General features: G+C 33.6%; 1 protein-coding gene across 1 annotated transcript; it reads left to right on the top strand.

Moving 5' to 3' along the window:
• On the top strand, nucleotides 1-26,340 carry LOC140438089 (collagen and calcium-binding EGF domain-containing protein 1-like). The gene is made up of 9 exons (XM_072527802.1): nucleotides 1-155; nucleotides 7,181-7,396; nucleotides 10,755-10,880; nucleotides 11,133-11,281; nucleotides 18,216-18,457; nucleotides 21,787-21,895; nucleotides 25,401-25,522; nucleotides 25,594-25,763; nucleotides 25,891-26,340. The coding sequence occupies exons 2-9, from the start codon at nucleotides 7,227-7,229 to the stop codon at nucleotides 26,201-26,203; spliced, it is 1,401 nt and encodes a 466-aa protein (XP_072383903.1). The 5' UTR covers nucleotides 1-155; nucleotides 7,181-7,226; the 3' UTR covers nucleotides 26,204-26,340.
• The last annotated feature ends 1,131 nt before the right edge of the window (nucleotides 26,341-27,471 follow it).

Raw genomic sequence — 27,471 nt, 5'->3', positions numbered from 1 at the left:
ATTAATTGAGACTGGTTTAATTTTAAGAGCTCCAGCAGTTCATTGTTTTAGTTCGGAGTGTGGCTATATCGGTCTGTGTAGTCTTGTTAGGAAAAGTGACTGAAATTGTTAATAAATGAAGCTATTGGTAATCCTTATATCGTTCATTTTTAAAGGTAAGAAAATTGTGTATTGGGAAAATCATTAAAGTAGTGAATTTTTATAGTAGTAAATAATAAATCTGTATTAAAGTCATTTAAAAATATACCGTATGAACCATTAATTTGTAATGCTTCTTCTGTTGTCCTCGTCTTTTCCTTGAATTATTAGTTTTTCTATAATATAGACCATCTACTACTTGTATTGATTAGTAATGTTGACTTCGGACTTTTTTATCGTGATAAGCACTTCACATTTTTGATCTATTCTGCGAAGAATTTGAGATCCACAGTATCCGTCTGGAGCACCACATCTCGAAAGCCTACAACATCTTCATATTTGTTTCTACGTGTTTTACGGCGTTTTTAAATATTTATTCTAAGCACATATTAAAAAGAAGAGGGTACATTATATGTCTTGTCGTACTCTACGTTGAATTATTACAGCATCTGTCAATTTGCCACATAAGAGGTCTAGAAGCAAAACCAGCAATCTCCACTTTGACAAATTTTTCAGGAATTGATCTAATTATTTCATTAAATTTTAAGTAATTAACAATTTACGTTTGGAGATTTCTGGGTTTGCTTCAAATACTTGGAGATTGCCAAATTTGCAACAGAAAAAACAATATATAAATGCAAAAAAAAAACACACATCTTCCTTGAAATTAAATTTTTATTGAAAAAATCTTAAAACAAATATTTATGGAACAAAAAGTTTTAAAGAACCAAATCTGAAATTTCAACACAAGCATCAGCTTCTCTTTTAATATGATCAATATCTTCTTCAGTTTCTTTAGAATCAATAATGTTTTTTAGCATATCATTATTCGTGTTTAAAGCGTTATGGTAAAACTCAAGATTTTCTTTTTTCAAGAAGTTTTTCCACTCTTCTCCAAAATGTTTTGTTAGGGGTTTATTAACGTCCCGAAGTTTAAGGGGTTAACTTTCTTCTTCTTCAAGTGCCATCTTCGTTCCGAAGGTTGGCGATCATCAGGGCTATACGTATTTTCGAAACTGCTGACCGAAACAATTCGTTGCTGCTACAGCTATACCATTCCCGTAGATTCTTTAGCCAGGAGTTTCGTCTTCTTCCTATGGACCTTTTTCCTGCTATTTTCCCTTGCATAATTATTCGAAGCAGTTCATATCTTTTGCCTCTTGTAATGTGTCCTAAGTATTGCAGTTTTCGTTTTTTGATCGTAAATATGACTTCCTTTTCTTTATTCATTCTTCTCAAGACCTCGACATTTGTGACTCTCTCGGTCCATGATATTCTCATGCGATACATCCACAGTTCAAATGCCTCTAATTTTTTGGTATCAATCTTTTTCAGCGTCCATGACTCCATTCCGTAGAACAGCACAGAAAGTACGTAACATCTCATCAGGCGAAGTTTTATTTCAAGGCTCAAATCTCTTCCGCAGAACACTCTCTTCATTTTAGTGAATATGGATCTGGCTTTTTCTATTCTTATTTTGATTTCTGGTGAGCTATCGTTGTCTTCATTTATAAAAGTGCCTAAATATTTGTATTTGCTAACTCGATCGATAATTTCATTGTGTAAATATAAATTTTTTGGACATTTTGTGTTGATTTCGATATTACCATAAATTCAGTTTTCTTTATGTTCAAAGATAGTCCATATTCTTCGCTGCAGTCTGCTATCTTATTCACCAATGTCTGTAGCTCTTCAAGTGTTTCTGCGATCAGAACGGTGTCGTCGGCAAATCTCAGATTGTTTAATCTAACACCATTTATTTTAATACCTACGGATTGCTCAGAGAGTGTTCTATTCATTACGTCTTCGGAATAGAGATTAAACAAGTTTGTTGACAGTATACACCCTTGTCTCACACCTCGCTTTATTTCAATTTCTTCAGTGGTATTATTCTCTACTCTCACTACTGCTTTCTGATTGTAGTACATATTTGCTATTAGTCGGATGTCTCGTTTATCTAAATTCTTTTCTGTCAGGAGTCTGATTAGGTGATCATGCCTCACTTTATCAAAGGCCTTGTTGTAATCTATGAAACACATGAATACATCTTGATTTATGTCAAGACATCTTTGAGACATAACGTTCAGTGCAAACAACGCCTCTCTTGTTTTAAGTCCATTTCGGAATCCAAACTGGGTATTATTGATGTCCATTTCCAGTTTTCTGTGTACTCTAGAGTGTATAATTTTCAGAAATATTTTCAGTACATGGCTCATCAGACTGATTGTACGGTAATCACTGCACTGTTTGGCATTTATCTTTTTTGGTATAGTAACAAAGGTGATAAAAGCCATTCTTGTGGTATTTTTCCTGACGTATAAATACTATTGAAAAGTTTAACTAAAATGTGAATCGAGTCTTTTTCTATTAGTTTAAGGATTTCCGTTGGTATTTCATCTGGACCTGGGGCTTTACCATTTTTCATTCTTTTTAGTGCGTACATTACTTCTTCTTCCGTTATTTCTGGACCTTCGTCTCCTTGTATGTTACTTAGCTCAGATTGTTGTCTATCATCTGCAAAGAGTTCTTCAATATAGTTTTTCCATGTCTTCAACTGTTCTTCTAGTTCTGTTATTATGTTTTTGTTGACATTATACAGGGTATTTGGCTGCTTACGTTTTTGTGTACCTGCAAGTTCTTTCACTTTTTTATGTACATTAAAAATATCATGTTTTGCCTGCAATTGCTCTATTTCTTCACATTTTCTTTTATAAAAATCTTCTTTTGCTATTCTGATTTCTATTTTGATTTCTTTCTGTATTTGTTTATACCTTGGTTCGTTTTTTCCTTTCATTATTCTTCGATTGTCCATGAGAAGAAGGATCTTATCAGTCATCCACCTTTGCTTTATTTTTGGTTTTTCTTTAGTCAGAATTTTCTTCACAGGACCTGTTATCGCCATTTTTACGTTTTGCCATTTTTTATCTATGTTGTTCGTTGGCTGAGATGTTTCTTTTTCATGAAGTATTTTGAAATTATTATTAACTTTAATTAACTTTAATAGCCCCCAATTTAATAATATCAGGATTAATCATCCTGAAATCTTTTCCAGCCTTACAAACACTTTTTGATTTTCCAATATCGCTTCGATAGTGCGGCTTTCTCCGTACCAAAACGTTTAATCCATTTTTAGTCTTGGTTAAAATAATACGTTGAATAATTGAAAACTTAAAATATCAAGATAATAGTGCCTTTTAATACCCATAGGCTTTTTCTTTCCAATTAGTAACTTCAAATTCTTTTCCCATACGAATTACTTTGGAAATTGACTGAATATCTCATTGTGTTGCTCTGGCCTGGTAATAACTTCTATTTTCTTAAATATTTGTTCGATTCTGCCAAAAACGCAATCGCTAGAAAGAAATGAGTGACCTGCGACTGGGTATATAAGTTCAATGGAATGTAAATTTTGTGAGGCATCCAAAAACCATCTAGCACATGTGGCGACCATAATGCAATTATTTTGACCACCGTATCCATCGGAATCAATCAATCAAAATAATCTATGCCTATGGAATCAAAATATCCCAACAAAGTGGAATAATTCAATAACTGTACTCTTACACAAGAAGGGAGATATAGCAGACCTGGAAAGATACAGACCAATCAGTCTCCTTAACCATCTTTATAAATTATACACCCGAATAATAACGAACAGATTAGAGACAAAGCTGGATTTTTACCAACCTCGGGAAAAAGCCGGTTTCCGCCCTAATTACGGCACAAACGATCACCTGCAGTGCCTAAAAACCCTGATAGAAAAAACTAACGAATATAACCGTCCCTTGGCATTGATATTTGTAGACTTTAAAAAGGCTTTTGATACAGTGGAATTACCGTCCATCTTAAGAGCACTACAAGATTGCAGGGTCGATCACAGATATTGTAATATAGTTACAAATATATATGAAAATGCCACAACAACCATAAGTCTACATTCAGCAACTAATAAAATAAAGATAAAAAGGGGAGTCAGGCAAGGTGACTGGTGACAAGGAACCATGTCACCAAAGCTGTTCATTACCGTTCTTGAGTATGCATTTAAAAGACTAACATGGCAACAGAAAGGAATATCCATCGATGGAGAAAGATTAAACCATCTACGTTTTGAGGACGATATCGTGCTTCTGTCAGATAATCTGGGAGAGATCAAAGACATGCTCCAAGAACTGAATTACATACTACAAGAAACTGGGCTGGAGATAAATTTCGAGAAAACCAACATGATGACCAATATGGTTCCCAGCGAAGAGATACAAATGAATAACAATAAGGTAGAATTAATCGATAAATACACATACTTGGGTCATGAAATCAGAATAACCAGAGACAACCAAACCTGCGAGCTAAATAGACGAATGACGTTGGGATGGGCGGCATATGGAAGGATGAGAGACATTTTTAAAACAAATACCCCAATTCACCTGAAAAGGAAGGCATTTAACCAATGCATCTTACCAGTCTTGACCTACGGAGCAGAGACCCTAACTTTAACGAAAGCTACTGCCGAAAAACTGAGGGTAACACAAAGGCGAATGGAGAGATCAATGCTGGGCCTGACTTTGAAAGATCATTTGAGAAATGAGGAGATACGCCAAAGAACTGGCGTAGACGATATTATACTGCGAATCAATAAACAAAAGTGGAGGTGGGCTGGACATGTTGCTAGAATGGAAGACGGAAGATGGACGAAGAGATTATTGGAGTGTAGACCAAAAGCCGACAAGCGAAGTCGAGGCAGACCACCCACCTGATGGACCGACGACCTAAGGAGAATAGAAACAAACTGGATTGCAGCAGCTAGAGATAGAGAGAACTAAATACGTTTGGAGGAGGCCTATAACCAAACAATGGATGTGAAAATGGGGCTGAATGATGATGATGATGATGATCTATCGGAAACCAATCTCAAAGCTTTGATGCCTTCCAAATTTGTTTCATTAAGTCGATGAAATAAAGCGGAACTTACCACACTGGATCCTTTATCAAACTCATTTTTGATCCATGTATACAGGCAAGATTTTTTTTATGCCCATTTTTTGTTTCAACTTTAAATTGCTCACCAAATGACAAACAAGTAGAACATACATCCGTTCGTGGTACTCCAAACCCCAAGTTGAAATATTTATTAAAAATATTTCGAAAATAATAATCTTTAACTTTAAGATTGTCTGTTACCTTGTTATTATATATTCTTTTCATTTTTCTTACTTTCAACCCAGATGAAAGATATCGCCTAATAGTTGCTGCGCTTCTTGTGTAATGAGCTACTACACATTTGATGTAAAAAAAAACCATCACCGACTCTTTTCTACTTTTAAACCTAAAGCTGATTCGGTCACCTCCTCGTTTTTCCGATGGTAATTGACCCGTCATAAGATAACTTTTCATTACGCCTTGGAAGACCAGTTTATGCTCTAACGAAACATTTAACTGGGGCATGACGGTCATTTTTTGGGCGTCTTCTTTTACAAGTTGTAACTTTACAAAATCTAATAAGAAATGCATACTGGATTTGTTTATTTCGTGAGGCATATTAATTTTTGTGAAAATCAGCAATATGTGGCATTTTTAAGATAGCACATTGATAAGATTTCGTATTAGGTTACATTTAAGTAAATGTGGAAGTCTCACCGGTGCATACCTGTAAAAAACAAAAAATATAGCGATTTTTGGTTGTTTCCAGTTAAATATTAAATAAAAAACTGGCAAATCTAATAAAGCAAAGATTATTACAGTCAGTCAATTATAATATTTTTAATCATTTTTATACTAAAAGGAAACTTTATTAAATATGTCTTAACCTTATCGATTAAAAACACTTTTTTGTGCCCTGAAACAAATAATAATAAAAAGCCTGCAAAAATATTATTCCTACTTTCATGGAATTTATTTGTTTTATATATTCATTTCCTACTTACTGTAGCACCAAAATAGATAACCTACCAAAACAGTTTAAAACTGGCTTATCGCAATTCTTTAGCAATATTCCTTTTCCATTTTCGTTTTTGTTGAATTCTCTTACGAGCTTTTGTTGGTGTAACTGGACTAGCTTTAGTCTATTTTAAATTTAATACCACATGTACCCAAAACTATTCAACTCCTAAGCGATAAATTTAATAAAGACGTACTAATTCTTTTAACAAAATCTTAATAATACTCAAAGGCGTTGCAATTTTGTCTAAGGCGGAAGCATATAATACGCCGTGATCGGTTAAAACGGAGATTGCCGGTGTTGCCATTCGCGGACCGATGGAGATTGCTGTTTTTGCTACTAACCCTATTTTTTGATGGTAAATATGCACAAGATATTGAGAGTTTTGCAACAACAACTCAATTTGAGCCAATATGGAGATTGCTGGTTTTGCTTTTATACCCCTCATATTGCTTTGATCCACTTTGCTTTACGGTGTTGATTCATGGACTCTTAAACAGAGGAATGTTAAAAATCTTGAGAGCTTTGAGATGTGGTGCTACCGCCGTATACTAAAAATACGTTGGATGGATAAAATTACACAAGAAGAGGTAATACTCAGAATAAATAAAGATGCAGAAGTTATACTAAATATAAAAAAGAGAAAACGTGAATACTTAGGCCACCTGATGAGAGGACAAAAGTACACATTCCTACAAAATATAATGCAAGAAAAACTCCATGGACGCAGAAATCCAGGCCATAGAAGAATGTCCTGGATGAGAAATTTAAGAGAGTGGTTTGGCTGTACCACTAACGAATTATTTAAAACAGCAGTAAATAAAATTAGAATCGCCCTAATGATATCCAATCTCCGATAGGAGAGACACTCAAAGAAGAAGAAGAACCCCTCATATATTCTAATGCTCGCTGTTTAATTATAGTATTTATGTTTTTAATAATTCCAAGATATTTACCATCTATACCAACTTCTTTTATCATCGACATCAGTTTATTATATTATTTTATTCTGTCGAAAGTCTTTTGATAGTCTATAAAACATCACAAAATATTCTGAAATATACTTAAAACATTAACAACAATTTTATTAAACCTTTTTTGTTACAGGTGTATTATCCAACAAACAATCAACTGCTTGACGACCAATCAAGTGATGATATCAAAAATAACTGTCCTTTTCTTAGTATTTCAAAATAATCTATCACTTTGGAGGATATTTTTGTTTTTAATGTTCATAACAAAAAGTTGGAGTGAGGAAGGAATAACATTACAAGAAGATGGGTATTACATAGATCAACTGAATGAAATAGCTGCAGGTGAAAGGTGAATGGAATTTTAAACTTTTTTTATTTGAATTATTAAATAAAAAAATCAGTTATATAAACGTAGCTGTTAACAAATCTATCTCTTCTAAAAGAATATTTTTTATACAAAAAAGTAATTTTTTATTTTAGTAAAAAAAAATATTAAAATTAGTGATTGCCTAATAACTTTTGCACTTTGTCAATAATTAAAGTCTATTACAAATTACTTAAACTTACTAAATTTATTATACCGTTTGCATAGCTTTGCCGTAGTTAAGTCCACGGTTTTCCATTCTATACATCTACCTAAAGGTCCTGACAATTTCTGCTCCATCCAATAGGGCCTTTCTCCTTCTGGGGTCCATTCCGTTAATCACATAATACAAAGAATACTTTGTCATAATATCACCCTTGTAGTCGATGACAATCTGCATTCTTTTGGGCATGGATTTAGCAAGGTACAAGAAATATTCCCCTTCTATTTTTAATGACATCCTCCTCAACTAGTCTTCCAGCTGATTTATGCTGCTTGGTCGAATCTCTTTAACCTAATTTTTCATAATATTCCAAGCGTTGTCGATGGCATTAAGGTCGGGCGAGTTACCTGGCCATTTCAATACGTTGGTATTGTGATCATTCAAGAACTTTATCACTGCCTTCACGCTGATGTACCATCTGCGTAAAGAAGTCAATATATATATCAAGTTCAATAAATTTTGTTCTAGAAGAGAACATTCTTAGACAAGAAATACACCCCTGCCCTTCCTTTATTTCCACTAAACGCACCACATATCCTTGTACTTTTACCATGTTTGACGGTTTTACCTGTGAACTTTGGATCGTACCTACCTTGACGTGGTGAGTGGACAATGAACAAATTTGGAGCTTCCTGTTACTAAGTTGAACATACTTTCGTTATTAAACATGACTTTTTTTCACTGTTCAGATGTCCAGTGCTGATACTTTGTTCATTGCTTTTGTAAGCAAGAACTTCTTTGCAGTACGTCGACTTGGTAATGCTTGATCTTTCTGTAGCCGGTGACAAATCGTTCTTGTTGAAAAGTTGTGAAGGAGATCAGAATTATTTATCAAAAATATTTATTTTTGAGTTCCGTGGCAGTTATGAAAGGGTGCAACACTACAGCACACCTGTTGATGGTGTCAGTCCTAGTTGATGTTTTTTTTAGGATCTCGAGAACCAAGTTTTCTTTTCGAAACAGTATCTGAAGTCAACGGCGCAGCCGACCGTTTCAATTGATAAATTGCTTCTTTTGAAACACCAGTATCAAGTGCTATGGTAATTACAGTCTCCTTTCTTAAGTAACGTTAAAGCACGAACTTTCTCTTCATTTCTGAGTTTCTTTTAATCCCTTTCTTATTTCAATTTAGAATTTGATATCTCAAACTTTACTCGGTAACTGAGAAGTTTAAACTTGAGTACTCGCACAAAGCCTACTGTATGTACAGTACAAATGCGCAGAACAAACTAAAGAAACTAAGCGTTTAGTAAACGACAGACAATTACCGTCGCGAATAGTTGTAGCGAGACTGTATGCAATTTTTCTTCAAATTGTAACCTTGGAAACCTTTTTTGGATGGTGCTAGAAAGGTCACCAATGGAGACACTGCGGACGGCAGCCAGATGGTTGGTGGAGAGCGAGTCGTGGGTTCGAAACTAGCTTTTGGAACCAGAAATGGGTCCAAAGGACGAAATAAGTAAAGATACGATAAGAGATATTGGAAAAGATACAGAAATAAACAAAAAGATAGATGGGTAAAATTACCAAAGATAAGATAAGATAGGGAACAGGGCGCCACTTAATTTTTTGGGGTTTAAGGAGAAAATTAAGAAACCTTAGAAAAGAAAAGAGATAAGGAAAGATATTTAGGTTCAGAAATCAAACCCAAGAAAAGATATCACAGTTAATTATTGAATAAATATGGTCAACACTCTACATAAACAAAAAATAAATATATAAGGTATTACACTTACTTACCTACGAAACTTAAATAGCCTGATCTTTCTACTGGTCAAAGGTATAGTTATATTTAAAGGTAAAAAGCAAATATATCAGGGAACTTTGTTAGGAGTCGACAAATAAAATACATACATAAAACAATAACAATATATTAAACAACAACAAAATTACGACGCTGCTGAATGCAACACAAGTAATAAAAATACACAAACAACTATAAAATGGTGGTATACATATAAAAATAGGCAGAAATATAATTAGAAAATATCTTTACAAAGATATAAGTATAACACAAGCATGCACAAATAAAGTTTTGGCGTATCTCGAGATATTACAGCAAAAAAAATGAATAAAAAATTATAACAAAAACCAAAGATAACAAAAATTAATAAAATCTAAATTTACAAAAAATACAAAAAAGTTACTGAAGTGAAAACATAAAAATTTAACAAAACCGCACTTGGTTAAGTCGATTATTTGGTTCGTAACAAAAAAAATATAGAATGTTCTTTAATTGACTGCAAAATTCAGTAGCTACTCTCAACTACATTTGAAGACATGTATGATCGTTAGATACGTCCAGATAATGGAAGATGATATGATGCTATACCATGTTACTTGCCCAGATAGGTGGAGATATTAAAATTATGTCACTTACAGTAATTCCTGATGACTGCTGCTTTAATTCACTGAAGTTAATACTGTACTTGTATTAAACACTGAATTTATGACTATATTTAATCTAATATAGTATAGGATGAAGAAACTCAAAATAACAAGTATATACACACTTATAAAGAAAATGCACAGAGACGGTAAGGTAGCAGATACGATAATGTGAACTAAGCGTCTTAACTCGACGAATGCCCACTGATAAGTGACTTGGTTCCTCTAAAATTTTACCAAGCTACCCAAGAAAAGGTGAGGGTATCTTCCCCCCAAAAATGATAGGCCAGCTGTATCTATTTCTAAGAAGATAAGGTTCTAATTAACATTGAACATAACGGTATACTTCTACCTACAAACGTGATGGAATATCAAATCTCCTAGATTAGGTTTTTCTAGAAAAACCTAATCTAGGAGACTAGATTAGGCTAATTATAACGGGCGTTCGACGACAATTACCGCTTTTATGAAAAAGAGGATTAGCTAAGGATTCGCCAGACCAGCGTCTTTAAATAAATACTTAGGTAGATTCTTCAGTCATATTTCGGTAGTTTTCCAATAAAAATTTCTGATCGTAAACACGACCATCAACGTATCATCCACATGGGTAAAAGGAATTAAAATTAATTTAATATATTAAAAAAAATGTTACAAAATTTAGTGATTTATTTGGCAATGTAAAGATTTTTTTTGCCGGACTGTGCTTATTAACTTGTCGAGTATTATTTTCAGCACTGATACATTAACATGTCCATCAAATAATATCATCACCACGAGGTATAAGTGTAACGAGAAAGGGAAATGGGTAGATTGCACCAGAAGACAATGTTGTCCTGATTATGTATATATAGCAGGCAGGTAAGTGATAATAGCATTTTTAAGGGATATTAATATTTTACAAAAATACATAATATGAAAAATTGTAAGACACATGATTATACATAGGATTATCTGTTACATCATTGTATAGCTTGAAGACTGCTCAAAAGGGAAGACAAAAGTATATACATACATATACAGCGCGTTTGTTAGAGCCCAATTATTATTCACTATTTATATGAGTATATTATATATAAATAGTAACTATAATGATTATTTAATCTATTCTAGATGTCTACATAAGACTCAAGATCCGTGTTCGCTAAAATTCTGTGAGCAACGATGTACAGTCTATATGCAACGAATTATTTGTACGTGTTTCCATGGATATAAGTTTAGCCCGGAAAATCAAAAACATAATAAAAAACCGGTTTGCGTCGGTAAGTAATTTCAAGATTTGTTTTGTAGAAGATTAAGGAGCAATTTTAGTGCTCCTTAATCATATTAAGGTACTATTGTCGTCTAGAATGCTAAAAAATGACAGATTTTCAACAATTTTTTTTGTATATATTATCCATTATATATGACAATTGTGGTAAAAACAGAAAAGGAGCTTATTATATAAAAACAACACAAACTTTGAAAATTATATTAAATTTAAACATATTCAAGCCAAAGCTAAATTGATTTTCAAGCAAAAGCAGCAGCTATGTTGAAAGAATTTTATAGATTAATTAAATAAAAATATCCCAATATCAAAAATTTGGAGCTTCATAAAAAAATATCCAACAAAAATATAACTTTCAAAAAACATTTTCTCTCTGAAGAACTAACAAATCAAATTTTTGATATTGTAACACCTAGCTTTGTACCAAAGATAGAAACTTAGCTTCTTTCTATCGTCCTATATTCTTACTATCGTGTATAACTAGAAAGTTTGAAAAATGATAAAAACAAGTAGTATCTCGAGTACAATACTCTCTTACCTACTACTCAATATAGTTTTAGGAGGGGATAGGGTACGTTAGATGCAGTAACACATTTAGTTAATGACATTCAAATAACGTTCTCTTCTAATAAGTATCTTGCCTGTATATTTCTTGACATAAAAGGGCCTTATAATTCTGGTAATCTAAATATACTTAAACAAAAAATCAAAGACTATAGAAATGTATTGCACGGTCCAAGAATGGGTTGCCTCAGGGATCGGTACCTAGTCCTACATTATTTAATATAGATTCTGCCAATATTCATTCACTTTTCTCTAATTCCATCAAATGTATCCAATATGCAGACGATATCTGTATGTTACGAGCAAAGCCCGAAATTGGACAATCCTACCATTGTACGGAAATTATTGTCCACTTCTAGCATTGTACCCCCAAAATGTACAATGTCCGAAATGATCAAAATTAAAAATGATTATCGAAACGTTCATCGATTCGTATCGATTATTATTGACAAGCGACACACCAAATCAAAAATCGAACATTTCTTGTTAATTATTTGATATTTTTATATTTTCTATTTATGTATAGAGTTCTTCTTTTTCGAATCGTCAATGTGATAAAAGGCTGTATCAAACTAAAATATAAATAATAAGAATTTGTTCTACAATAAGAGTAATAATGTGAGTGAAACATTTTAAAGCTTCAATAGATAGGTACATCACTATACTATAATAATATAGGGAAGATGTTTGTGAATCGATATCTGTCATATTCTCCAAACTTTGACGAATGGCTAGGTACTTATTGAAATTCGAACATTATACAGCAATTCTTTTATACAAAGTCCGACGATTATGTTTATTTCGGAGATTGTACAGTAAAGGGGTACAATGCTAGAAGTGGACAAGATTTTCCGTACAATGCTAGGATTGTCAAATTTCGGACATTGCTCGTAACATGTATATACTTAATTCAAGATACTTATGATGGTTGCATTGGGGCTCTAGAGAACGTTATAAATACAGTGGTTCCATGGACAGAAGAAATAGGTATGACCCTCTCTACAGAAAAGTGTTCTATTATGTTTTTTACCCGGCATAGACTACGTTCACCGGGGAACCTTACCCTGTGAAGGTAGTTAAGGAATATAAATATTTGGATATCATACTTGACACAAAATTACTATGGTCCAGTTATATACGTTCATAGGCTAATACGCAAATAACATAACACACCTAATAAGCAAAAACCAGAAAGATTTTAGTTTACTTAAGTAGATAACAAATCAAAATTGGGGGGCAACCCCTAATATAGCTTTAATGTTCTATAGAGCCTATTTGCGACCCATCATTGACTACGAATGTTGTTTATACGGATCTTCAAGTAATACCAACCTTAAAAAAATAGATAGAGTTCAATATAAATGTGTTAGAACTTGCTTCGGTGGGATGATATTATCGCCAGTGAATGCAATACTAGCAGAATGTAATGAATTTCCTTTGGATTTACGTCGTCAGTTATTATCGCAAAAATATTTGTTAAAACTAAAAGCCCGGGAGTCAAAGACGATCAACACATTAAGTCATATTGTGAAAAAAGACTTAACAAACCAGTATTGGGAACTAAAAAATTCTTCCCCGCTCGCATTTATTGCATTTACTGAGACCAATGGAGTACAAAATTTGTTTGGTAGTAACAAATTACAATGCATGTACACACACACACACAATCACGCTAAGCGATCAACCCAACCTCTAGGAACATGTGTATACCATACTAAGCATGGGATCCACATGTCCGAAGATCAAACCGGTCTCACCTCGCTAGTCGAAGTGGTACCTATCTGACCCCCAGGTTTTTCCACCACCCCTCCTCATCGTGTGACATACGTGAGGAGGCTTATGATCTTGAAAGTTACTAGAGTTGCCTTGGGTAATGAGACAACTCCCGTTTTTAATTATTGTGGTTATGCCACCTAACTGTAGGGGTAGCCACATCTAGGCTTTTCTCCCTAATTACTTTACTGATTCTATAGATTTTACTCTAACTGCACTTCGGGACTTGAGTCCCTAAAACAAAAAAAGAAAAAGTAGCGTGTGTGTTCCGTCCATGGAGTCGACAGCCTGGGCTGTCGACTTCATGTTCGGAAAGAGTGTGTGCTCGATCACTCAGCCGCCGATTTGGCAAAAATAAATTTTGTTCTCCTCGCCGGCTGGGTGTCCGATGTGGGTCCGGCCACTGAGCCCATGTTTGCCGCACATGACCTCAGTGCTCGGGTGTCGCGAGAGGATCAGTATCACTCGATCCGCCTTAAGGGCCTATTCCGCATCAGCGGTATATAGAAGGCCTGAAGGGTCTTCTATATGGGTAATTAAAGTGAATTTACGTTAAAACGTTTAAAGATTGAAATTGATTAAGAACTAACTGTATTTAAAAGAAAACAACCGATTTTTTTTTTTTTTTTTTTTTTTTTTTTTTTTTTTTTTTGTGGGGTCTTCCTTGGCGTTGGGACTTTAAAATGCCGGCACAATTCTTACCCTTTTATTTCTTACATGCTAAATTGTGTGGGTGGGTTGGGGTGTGCATTGCAGGGTGTATACGGCCTCCACACACCCCGGTGTATAGTGTCCTTAACTAAGTGCCTTGGCACCTGTATCCTCTCGCCAGAGTCCTAAAAGAGAAGGATTTTTTTGGGTGGTTGTTTTCTGATGACTGCATTCTTTTATTTAGACGTCCTTGCGACCATCTCATTCTTCATTTATTAGTTTGGGACCCTATATCCGGCTATTTGCTGTTTAGGTCTTCTGTGTACCGTCCTGGTGTTTGCGTTGTAGTTTGTCAGCTCTCTCAACATGCTACTTGGGTGGTTATTTAGTCCATTGAAAAGTTCGTATGCCTTTTTGTCCATTGTGTGTAGGATCCTCGTTTGTCCTGAGTCTCTGTATAAATTTCTCAGAGGCACATATCTTGGCAGATTCAGTGCGTCTCTTATTATTTGATTTTGCGCTGTTTGTATTTTCTTCCTGTTAGTTTTACAGGTGTGTCCCCACGCAGCGGAGGCATACGAGAGGACTGGTAGGATAATGCTATTCGCCATCCTAATTTTGGTTTTGAACCTTAACTTGCTTCTTCTGCCAATTAGCGATGAGAGCTGACTTTTCAGCGCTTTGGCTCTATACGTTTGCTGATTTATGTGCTGCGTAAATGTAAGCTTTTTATCGAGTAACACTCCTAGGTATTTGGCCTCATTAGTACATTGTACTGGGGTGTTTCCAATTGTTAGTTCTTGATTCGGTACACTTTTTCTGTGACTAAACATTACAGCCTGTGTTTTATCTGGGTTTATGGCTATTTTCCATTTGATGCACCATCTTATGAATCTGTTGAGTGCTCTCTGCAGATGATTAGCTGCATGGTTTGGATTTCTCCAGCTAACAGCTATTGTCGTATCGTCAGCGTAAAGACTTAACAGGGATCCTGGTTCTTTTGGCGTGTCGGCCGTATAGATGGTGTACAAGTAAGGCGACAAAGCAGCTCCCTGAGGCACACCTGCCTCCAGGGTCCCGACCTCGGACAGGGTTGCCCCCGTCCGAACTCTGAACCTTCTGTTGGCTAGGTATGATCCAAGGAGGCATGTCATCGCCTCGCTGTATCCCATGGTGTTCATTTTATAGATGAGTCCATCATGCCAGACCCTGTCAAATGCTTTACTGACGTCCAGAAATGCTGTTGCCGTGTACATTTTTTCGTTATATCCTTTAGTTGTGAATTCTGTGAAACGTAGAACTTGTAGTTCACATGAATGTTCGCTTCTGAATCCAAATTGAGCTTCTGGTATGGTGCCTAGTGCTTCCGATTCTTCATTGAGTCTTTTTAGTATAACTCTTTCCGCTATCTTGCTTATTGATGATAGTAAGCTGATAGGTCTATAATTTTGCGGAAAAGTGCCATCTTTCCCTGGTTTTTTGATCATTATTATATGTGCCTCCTTCCATCTGTCTGGGAAATATCTTAATTTGAGCATGTTGTTTACTATGTTCGTTATGTAGACAATAGCTTTGTTGGGTAGGTTTTTGAGTGCCCTGTTTGTGATGTTGTCAGGTCCTGGGGCTTTTTTGGCATTAGAGAGTTTAATTAGCTCTTTAATTTCATCAGGAGATGTATGAGTTATTCCTATTCTACCCTTTCTTCTCTTTAATCTTCTAGCTGTTCTTTCTACCTCTTCTTCGAAGTCTATGTCTTCATTGGGATTTTCGTTGTTTCTGCATGCTCTTTCTAGTTCGTCCTTTAGGACTTCAGCTTTATCTCTCTCCGTATGAACAATCCCGTTTTCTCCGTGTAAGGGAGGTATGGGTTTCTTGTCCTGTCGGAGTATTTTCGATAGTTTCCAGAAGGCGGATTTGTTTGGGTCTAATTCTTGGATATAGTTGTCCCAGTTTTCGCTTCTATGTTCTCTTAGTTGTCTTTTAACTTCCCTGTCTAGCTCATTTGCAATCCTTTTATCTTCTAGAGTTCTAGTACGGTAGGCTCTTCTTCTTTTTCTATTTTTTTCCTTTATTAGGTTTTGTAGTTCGAGACTAATATCTCCGAATCTTCCTTGTTGTCTGGTAGTGTTTTCGATTTTTGAGCTGGCATCGATAGCATTGTTTATGGTTGTTTCTAGTTTAGTTACACTGTCTTCTAGTTCTGTGATGTTGTTTATTGTTGGGATGTTACCGATGTTTTCGCTAAAAACCCTTCTGAAGTTTGACCAGTTTGTAATCTTCTTTTGGTGGGGCTGCAAATAGTTTAGTTCTATTGCACCCAGGGTCAGGACGATTAGATTGTGCGTTGAATCGCCTTCATTTAGAGATTGTATCTCATGTTGTTGACCCACGTTGTGTAGGATTGCAATGTCTAGATGTGTTGGGAGTTGTCCGTGAAAACAGGTCGGTCCTGTTGGTCCGATCACGTAGGTGTTAGGTCTGTTTTCGAGATGGCCGCAAAGTCGTCTCCCGTTGTTATTGGTTGCTCTGTCGAACCATAGGGGAGATCTCGCATTAAGGTCTCCTATAATCACTGTGGGCTCTTCTGTATCGAGGATTAGGCTCAAGTCTTCATCGAATATCAAATCGTTAGGTCTGACATAAGCTGACACTATTTTTAGTGTTTCGTTGTTAACAATGCATGTACACCATACCTTTTAAATATTTAATAAAAACACACAGAATTATAATTCCCAAATATACTGAATCTCATCAAATAAATCACATCCTCCTAAAATGCATACTATGTGATTTCTATAACAAAACTCTTTCCAGATACATCCTACTTTACCACTCCCACCCCAATACATATGCAATTACTTAACTTCCAAATTTTTCTCAGCATGTATATTTCACCTAAAAACGAATTATGGTCGATTCCGTCGCTTTTATTTAAGCTGGGCATACTACTGGCACCATCCTGCAGTTGTGACATAAGTTCTTACGGAAATCTTAACCATATTTTCTGTGGATGTAACAAATATTTAGAAAAATCTAATAAATTAATTAAAACTTTTATTGAAATGAAATATTTGCTTCGGTTAAGTCTATCACACATTTTGTTAACTGCTAATAGAAAAATTGCTAATAAATGTTATTAAAGATGTAAAAGTAGAAATATAAATTCCGTACCATATCTTTCACACACACACACATCAATCAAACTTGAGATTGACTTCCGGCAGTCTTAAAAACGTAGTTTTTCTCAAAATCTTTAATATCCTGATCCAGTCTGTCGATTTTAATAAATCTTGAAGCAGTTCATTTGTTTTGGTTTTCTCTATGATAGGTTACCACAATTTGACCAAAAAAATAGTAATACAATTTTTTAGCACATAAGCAGAATGCAGTAGACCCGTGTCGTGATAGTAAGAGATAAGTTATCAATCGACAGAAGAAGTATCGGACGATCGCGCAAAAGATGGAGTGACTACCTTCCATAGAGTTATTAATCCGCTAATGAAGAAGCAGAATTGCTTACAAAGAGGAAGAAGAAGAATAAGAAAAAAAACAAAGATTAATTTTTGAACAATTTTTTCAAATATCCACCATTTTGTTTCTTTTTAAGAATTTTCTTCTGCTAAACTATCACTTAAGGGCACTTCTTTTTTAAAACCCCTACTTGAATTTTTTGTTTTCGATTTGCTGTTTCAGAGATTAACTCTCCGCCTTGGAGCAGTAATTTTTAGATGAAAAATTTTTGGCGCCATTTTTAAAATACACGAACACTGCAAAAATAAAACAAAATTTTTGTAATCTTCAAAAGTTGTATATTAATGTAGAATATAATAAGTCTAATAGCCATATTAATGGATAAGATATAAAAAAAAAATGTTGAAAATGTGCCATTTTTGGCATTATAGACGGTAATAATACCTCAATCATTTTTTATTTGACAGATATTGACGAATGTAAAGAAAACAACGGAGGATGCCAACACATCTGCGTAAATCAGTTGGGAACGTATAAATGTGACTGTAAAGAAGGGTTTAAACTCCGCAACGACAATAAAACTTGTGCTCCAGAAAATCTGTTAGATACTTCAGATTCGAAGAATCAAGCAGCTTACATGGACATGTGCTTCGCGAATTGTGATAGTATGACTAGGCTCCAAACCCAGCTAGATCTCCTACATGAAAAAGTAAGTAGTTTTTGACAATGCACTCTCATTCTCTCTCTTATCTTATCGTACTGTGTTTTGCGAATTGTACGTTTTTGCAAATGCCTGTTAACCTATTATTGCACAAAATTAAATTTTTATCGAAACGAAATCAAAACTTCAAAATAAAATAAAGCTAGTGAAGAGAACTGTAAGGGTTGATACACTTTTTCTACTGATACTGATACGTATTTTCTAAATTACAGTAATTAAAAAACCGACGACATAAAATAGCGACCGCCTTGGTCTGGTGTTGAGAGCGAAAGAGCGTAGGCGCAAAATTTCGGGCCAATGCTTTTTAAATGCATTCATTTTTTTCGAATCCTGAGAAAACTAATAAATATTTTTGAAAAAATCGGTTGCCTGTAAAGTCGGTTTTACGGGCGAAGATTTTACGTGACAACGTCTTTTTTTATATATTATTTTATATATTATATATTATTATATTATTATTTTATATATTATTTATATTTTATATATTATATTTTTATATATTATTTTATATATTATTTATTTTATATTATATTATTGATCTTATTATTTTCTACAAAATTTATTTGAAAATTTTTTCGATATATCAATTAGTTGCGGAGATATCGATTATTGAAGTTATTGTTTGCTACCAGTATTTTATATATTTATTTTTTTCAGTTATAAAAAATTACTATTTCCAATTGTGTCTACCAAGTATGGTCACATGTATTTGCCTACATATTAAATAATAATAAGTACAGATAATCTTATGTGACGTTCACTTCTGATTAAATATATTTTAATATTTTTAATTTTAAAGAATCAATTTGAAAATCAAAACACTTATTCAGATCGAAGGTTCAAATTTTTGCTAAATAAATTTGAAATTAATTAAAATTTGTATATGTAAATGGTACAGTTATTTATAAATCATTTACTAAAATTGGAATTATTGAAATATTAGTGTACAATTATTTACCTTTATTGTTGTAGTTGTTGTAAATGACGAATCTAAGCACTCCACATTTTCACTACAGACACAGCTGACGATACTTTCAACGATTTTCAACTTTAGCGATTCAACGCGCCTAATTCTCTAGTGCCGCGCGCAGCGGACCGATCATGTTTGAGTGGGAGAGAGACGCAAGGCATTCGCCGGTCCGGCGGGCCTCTCTCTCGTTCGGTGACTCACTGTAACACTGTTACACTTTTTCTTAAATGACTCCGAGCCACAACCTAATTTAAGACGTTGTCACGTCAAAATTTAAACGCGGAATGAAAGATTACATTATTACCGAGGCCGAAAGTCCCTGAAAACTTCTATAATGTTTATTTTAGTAACTTACAGGTGTGAAAAAGAAGAGAAAATTAGGTGTGATTTTTAATTTTAAATATCTCATTCAAAAGAAACTGTTTGTTAATTTTAAGGGACTTTCGGCCCTCGGTAATAATGTAGTCTTTCATTCTGCGTTTAATTTTTTCAAAAATATTTATTAGTTTTCTTAGGATTCGAAAAAAATGAATGCATTTAAAAAGCATTGGCCCGAAATTTTCCGCCTACGCTCTTACCGGGTAAAATATAAAGTGCTCTAATCAGTGGCGCGTATGTTTAAATAGGGATAAAAAATGAATATATTATTACTGTGACAAATAAGTTTAAAATAAACATAGATGCGAAACGGAACAGAGAGGATGTTTTTAATAGCAATGTGCAAAATTTATAGTACTACATTTTTAAGAGACTCATTAATATTCAGATCAGCGGGGTGGTATTGTTCGAGATGTGAAATTATATAAACAACGGATCATTTCATAAAACTGGTTTATGGAATTTGGTACCACGAGCAAGAGCACCCCTCTGAGCTGAATATTAATGATTCTCTTAGAAATATGGTAGTACTTGACACTTTACATATTTTTTGTTTATAACTGTCTTTTTTTTTGACGTATGATATACGCAGGGCAATGAAAGAAACAATATTTCATAAAACATTCATTTTAAATTTTTTATAACGTGTTATATTTGACAAAAAATTGCTATGATTGAAGTCCTATATTACATTTAATGCATCGATATTTGGTACACTTTGGTACATTTACCGTACCTACGTTGTTTTTTAATTTTGTTCACCAAATGATCCTCATTATCCAAACGGATTTTGCCAGCAACGTGTTTTGTAGATTTTGGACGTACTCCACATGGCGTTGGAATATCTGGAGCTGTCAGCAGAGCCTCCACAATTCGCCTATAAAATTTTAATAAAGAAATTTCTTCAATGTTGCGGTTAAGCAGCCACATGTTGACTATTGCTCCATTGAAGCTAAATCTAAATATCGCCCAATACCATTTTTTAGATCGAATTCGAATCCTATATAAACCTCCTAGCTTATCGACTATTTGCACAACGTATGGTTGAGGGACCGCTATAATTTTTTTGCCTTTTCTGGACCATCTGTTACAATTTCCTATAATAAATATTATATGCAGTTAAAATATTAGTTGCCATAATACCTTCATTATTGCTGATGTTCGTCGCTATGTTGAGCATGGGAAGTTCCACGAATTTGTTTTTTATTTCTTTAAGTGGGGCTCTTTCAATCCTGTGTTTTCTAATTGTGCCGATACAGTGTATCTTTTGATCACTCAATCTTGTCAGTAAAGGTAGATATGTAAAAAAATATTAATATAGATAAAAAATTCTTGTGGTAAAATCCCTGTATACAGCTTTTAGGTTACGGAACTTCCTAACGACTTACCCTGTAAATTATCTCCACTTCCAGTATTGGGATGACATTTTACAAGGTAACCTTTATTGGTTGCAACGCACCAGAATTTATATCCGTAAGGGATGGGCTTTCCTCGAATAAACTGCTTCATTGAATGATGTCCATATTATGGCTCCATGGCTTCGTCCACTGAGAAACTTCCGTTCACTGTCTGTAGGTAATGATGGAAACGTTCATTTAGTTGGTCAATAAGAGTTACCTTCTAATATCTACTTGATAACCTATATTGAGAAAACAACTAATGTTTACTTTTTTTTCTGACTAGCAGATGGGGAAATATGTAGCAGTGTCTCGCGTATTATATAAAATACGGTCGGCAATAATGGGTTAAGGCAAAAACGCAAAAATTCCATATTTGTAACCTTTGACTTTGTTGCGCATATGGGCTTCATAGGGACTTCCACATTTTATTTCTAATAGTGTACCAAACACTTGTACCAATCTTGACCGTAATATAGTCACATGTTAGGTTAAAAACAAAATAAGAACATAATAAACAAATCTACAAAAATATGTTAAACCAATTAATCTTTTAAGTAATGTATTTATAGGTGGCTGCACTAAGTACCGCAATTAGATTGTCTAGTTTTGCTTCCGGACCACCAGGTCCAATGGGCCCTCCTGGAGCGCCTGGGCCACCAGGTCCTCGTGGCTTTCCAGGTAATTTTATTTTTTAGTAATTTTAATTTTAATTATTTTAATCACTTCTAGCACATTTGAATCATGATGGCGAGCACTTTCTGCTACAAACAATATACTGCATATAGAAAAAACTGTGTTGGTGATATTTTTTAGGTGAATTTTACTGGTTTTTCCGAAATAATATATCATCGATAAATCCAAAATCTTCTTTGCATTTACTACAACGATATTGTTGATAAAAATAGTGCAAAAGACAAAGAGAGTTAGGGAAAAACAGCAGTTTTTGTGCTTTAATTATATTAATTATATACGGACAACAATACAGAGGTAAACCCTATTAGACACCATAGATATTTAATACGATATATTTCCAGTTTTAAAAAAAATCTTCCCTACTTTAGATATCAGCTGATGATTTCTGAAACAATTTTCAAAGAATATCATCCCAATTCTGACAAGAATGATTAATGCATGCCTAAATCCTAGTTATTTTTCTACATGTTGGACAATGGCTAACACAATTATAATACCTAGACAGCGTAAACCAGTAGCGATGTGAAATCCTGTACAACTATATTTCTTATAAACATTCTAGGAAAACGTTTAACGTCTATTGTTAAGAAGAGACGCACTAAATTAACCAAAGCACACAATATCATACCAATTTATAAATATCGAATCCAAACTTGATACCCAAGTCACATATTTTATAAAAGACAATAATACCGCCATAGCCACATTCTTAGATATACAAAAATGAATTCAAAGTTTAGCACTGTAACGATTATATTTTGCCTACGACATAGGGTATTATTATAAGGGGTAGAAAATTGGGGACAGAAGTTATCGGGGTGGAGATAGGGCAAGCAAAATAAAAGATACAGGGTTTGTTTGGAGAGCTTGGTCGTGGATAAGCTGAATGGTAATGGGCTTGGATTGGGGCAACTACAACAAAAATGAAACAAAGAGGTACCTACATAAGTCTCTTGGAACAAATGGGTAAACAAAACAACAAGAATCACCTCTAGCAATTTAAAAGGGACGCCGCTTCGAGGTACGAAATTATAACGATTACAACAACTAGTTGTAACTATTGAAATAATTATTAGAAATACAAAAATGGTTAGGAGACTTTTCTAAAATAAAAAGACAAAATGATTCAGAGAAATAAATTAAACATTTATTGTGTCTCACCAAAAACAGTTACAAATATACAGATGGCACAAAAAACTATCATAAATAGGTTAATCTTTTTTAAAAAACACAACAAACCATTGTCAAAAATCATAACACTAGCTGTCATAAGATCTACAATATTAATTATCAACATTTAAATTGTTATGAAAGCAATTATTATTTAAAAAAAAATGTTTACCGTTTCTTCAAAATTAAAACACAAAGTGTTACCTGGATTTCACTAAAAAAATTCACTAACACTTCTGGGGGTGTAAACTGGATTGGAAATCTTTGAACACAAACAAAAGAAAGTTAGGGCACTGGAACACAAACTTTGGAAACTTGACTTCTCAAAAAAAAAAACAGGAATAGGCACAGTTAAACACGATGGCAACATTTCAAATTTCACTCTAACTGTAACTATAATTGAACTGATTAAACTTCTACACATTTTCCATGAAAAGGAACAAATCGGAAAACTTTTAAATTCGACGTAGAATTTTGGACATAACGCTGAGGCCCACCGCTCTTGAGTACCAGCGAGAGTGTCGCAATTATCTTGCCGGCAAAAACTTCTCAGCGATCTCAATGAATGTTTATTTGAACGCAGAATATTTAGCGGTTTCGATCAAAGAAAAATATCAAAGAATTTGCGTCCGTGATATAAACAAACTTTAAAATGGTTTACATTAAATTCGGCGACGTAAAAAGAACGAAATACTATTTGGGTTTTAACTCGTACGATAGGAACAGAGAAACATGGAAAACATTCTTCGTTATTTTAATATATATATATATATATATATATATATATATATATATATATATATATATATATATATATATATATATATATATATATATATATATATATATATGAGGGGATTTCGATTTAATACATATACGAGGAGATTTCAAAATATATTTCAGTATATATTTCAAAGAATTTACTGCACGACGGACTGATCAGGAAACTGATTGATATCAGACTTACTTTACAATTCATACATTTTTTTTCAGTCACAAACCTGTCAGAGTAGATATACAAAATCACACCTCAACCTCTTTCACGCTTCTAGTAGGAGTCTATCAAGATTTCATTAGCTTTTCTGTTAAATATTATACACAACAGCAATTTGTCTATTATAAACATACCAGCTGTTCAATTACTTTTCTATGTAGATAAGCCAACAGCCAGTTCAACCAGATCAACAGTCAGATCAACAGTCAGTGTAACCCAAAAAAAGAAATCCTGTCAAGAATCTAACAAGCGACGATAACATTCATAAACATGAAAACATTTTTTACAAGGTGAGACCTTAGTCTAGAGCTCAGAATTCGAATGATCAGATGTTTTCTCTGTTTTGCTGTATGGCTGTGAAAGTTGGACAGTGGAATCAAAAACAGAAAAAAGAATAAATGTCTTTGAAATGTATATATACAGACACAGACGGATGCTGGGAATTCCATGTATACAAAAAGTTACCAATGGTGAGGTACTTCGGAGCATGAATAAACAAAAAGAATTATTCAGCATAATCAAAGAAAGAAAAATACAATACTTAGGTCATGTATTGAGAGGTGAAAAATATGAATTACTCAAAATCGTATTCGAAGATAAAGTGTAGGGCAAAAGATCAGTTGGAAGACGCCAAAACTCGTGGCTGAAAGACCTGAGGAGATGTTTTGATTGCTCATCCACAGAAATCTATTATTTTTATTTGTTCTGGATCTAATAGCTTTAGCAGTTCTGCAGGAATTTCATCAAGTCCCGGTGCCTTTCCATCTTTCATTTGTCTGACGGCTGCCCTTATTTCTTCTGATAGGATTTCGGGGCCTGAATTTTCTTCAATGGTGGGTTCTTGTATTGTTCTAAGATCTTGCAAAAGTTTCTCCAAGTATTCTTCATATTCTTCTCCAAGTTTAAAGGTAAATATCCCAAAAGAACAAGTATGTAAAGATTATCCGCTATAAAACCGACTGGTTTCAATCTACGGTTTTTCAAAGCTTGATGGGAGTATATATGTATGCTAGATGATAAAAAAGCTATCAAAAACCACTTGTTTATATGGAGCTAGTGAAAAATATGTATAACATTGACGTCTGTTAACTTTGTGAAGGAAAACTATATCTATAAACGGTTATTTCTACAACATACTCTAGAGCGAATTTTTTTAATTATCTTAAAATAAATTTCATTGTTTGATGTTTGATTCTTTGTATTATTTATATTATTTTCAATGATTTGCAAAAGAAACTGGCCATTTTTGTTAACATTATGCAAATTCTTATATTTATGCGATAATTTTAATTTTGATAAAATAAAATTGTTACTTTGTAATTACAGGTCCGGAAGTGTCTCCAAATAGTATTAACTCCCACCTTGATTATACTTACTCTGTAGTTGACACATACGCTCCATTTGGAAATGACGATAACCAGCAATGTATTTGCAAGAGAGGGCCACAAGTAAGTTACTTCAATACATACTTCATGTACTTTAATACATACATTAAAATAATAATTATTTATGTGCCAAGGGACAACTGGGAGCACAAGGACCACAAGGACCTAAAGGTGAAAGAGGTGAACCGGGACCAAAAGGGCCAAGAGGAGACAAATGGTCAATTGATTTCTTCTTGCTAATGCTTGCCGATTTACGACACGATATTGTGCATTTGCAGAAGAAAGTTTATACTAACGGAGAAGTGTAAGTGAATAAGTAGTAAATAGATATCGTGGTATAACATATTTTTTATTAAATCACATCAATCTGTGTATATTTTAGAGATGCCACAAGAAAATTCATTCATAACTTTATATGTTTATTTTTTTAGGCCGCCGAAATTCGACTTCGAAACAGCACTACAGAAAAAACGATTCAGACAGAAGCATCAATTTATTCACCACAAAAAGATTTTGGAGGGTTTCGCTAATCCTCCAATTACAAGCAGTAAAGATAATACCACAGATACAAAAATTACGGAATCTGTCCCGATAAAAAAGATTAATCAAGAAACTACTGACAGTATTGAAGAATTTAGAGATGATACCGTAGCAGTGACTGAAAGTGCCGAGCTGAATATTGCTGACACTGATATTGAAGACTATGACGATTTTGATGAGATGACGGATGATGATTACATGTGATATATCTTACAAACGGAAATAATATAATAAAAATTACTCTATTCTATATTATAATATGTCAGGATATACCTACAAGTTTATAATTAATATAGTTGTTAATTTAGATTTGTAAATACACAAATATATTATATTTTATCCGTGTGACTTTTCAATTTCATCTTCTTGGTTTGAAGGTTGGCGACTAAAAGAACTATTTTGCTTTAATGATAGCTAAATTTGTTAAACGAAATAGGCAGGAAAATGTAAATAGTAAAAAATTGAGTTAACTTATTAATGACAATGCCACACGCAGAATAATTTAATTGTTTTGTCATTAAAATGGTCATTAATTAGTTGATCCTACAAACAACTAATTTGTTTCATAATAATCTACAAATATTTTTTTTAAAAAAACAAGTAATTTGTTTATTCTACAAATTCTACTAATAAGTATTTTCAAACAATTATCTATGGGATAAATGAGTTCTGTCTGACAAATAATTAATGTGGCACTCTGCTGTAGGATGGCGCCACACGCAAAATAATTGAATGCTTTGGTCGTTCATTAGTTGACCCTAAATACAATTAATTATTTTTATAGTAAACCTAAAAAAGATTTACTATCTACAACAATAGTTTTTAAATAACAAATAAGTAATTTGTTTATTCTACAAAGATCTAGTTGCTCTCACAATAATCTACAAAAACTTATCGATCTGATAAATAAGTTTTCTCTTGGCCACTAATTAATATCGTACTCTACTGTCGGATGACGCCATGCGCAAAATAACTTAATGATTTGGTCGTTAATTATTTAGTTGATCCTACAAATAAGTATTTTTTTTTTAATAATTTACAATCAATTTCGTATATATCACGTTAGTTTTCATCTAAAAAGTAAATTATTTAGCATTTTCATTTAGGCTATCATCATGTCCAAAAATAATTAATTAATGATTGTAACCTACTTAATTGGCCTACACAAAAAACTAAACATTATTTATTGGTTACCTACAAACGATTGCTATTCTTAATCAGAACATTTATTTTGTCGGTTTGAACCGTTTTTTAACGCCATAATTTTTAATGAGTTCGCCCTCTGTTGATCACTGTCGAAAGTTTTGTCGTGTGTATACGAACTCGGTAATATGCATGGTTTTCAACAAAACCCAATAGAGGGCGCCGTCTTCCGTAATTAAATTATCATTTTTAAGAATGATTTTTACAAGGAAATTTTAATATAATTATTAATGACATTAAAAATTATACGTAAAATATAATAGCATATT

Source organism: Diabrotica undecimpunctata, chromosome 4, assembly GCF_040954645.1.
Source record: "Diabrotica undecimpunctata isolate CICGRU chromosome 4, icDiaUnde3, whole genome shotgun sequence".
Classification (NCBI taxonomy): Eukaryota; Metazoa; Arthropoda; class Insecta; order Coleoptera; family Chrysomelidae; genus Diabrotica; species Diabrotica undecimpunctata.
This window is presented reverse-complemented; position numbering and strand designations above follow the sequence as displayed.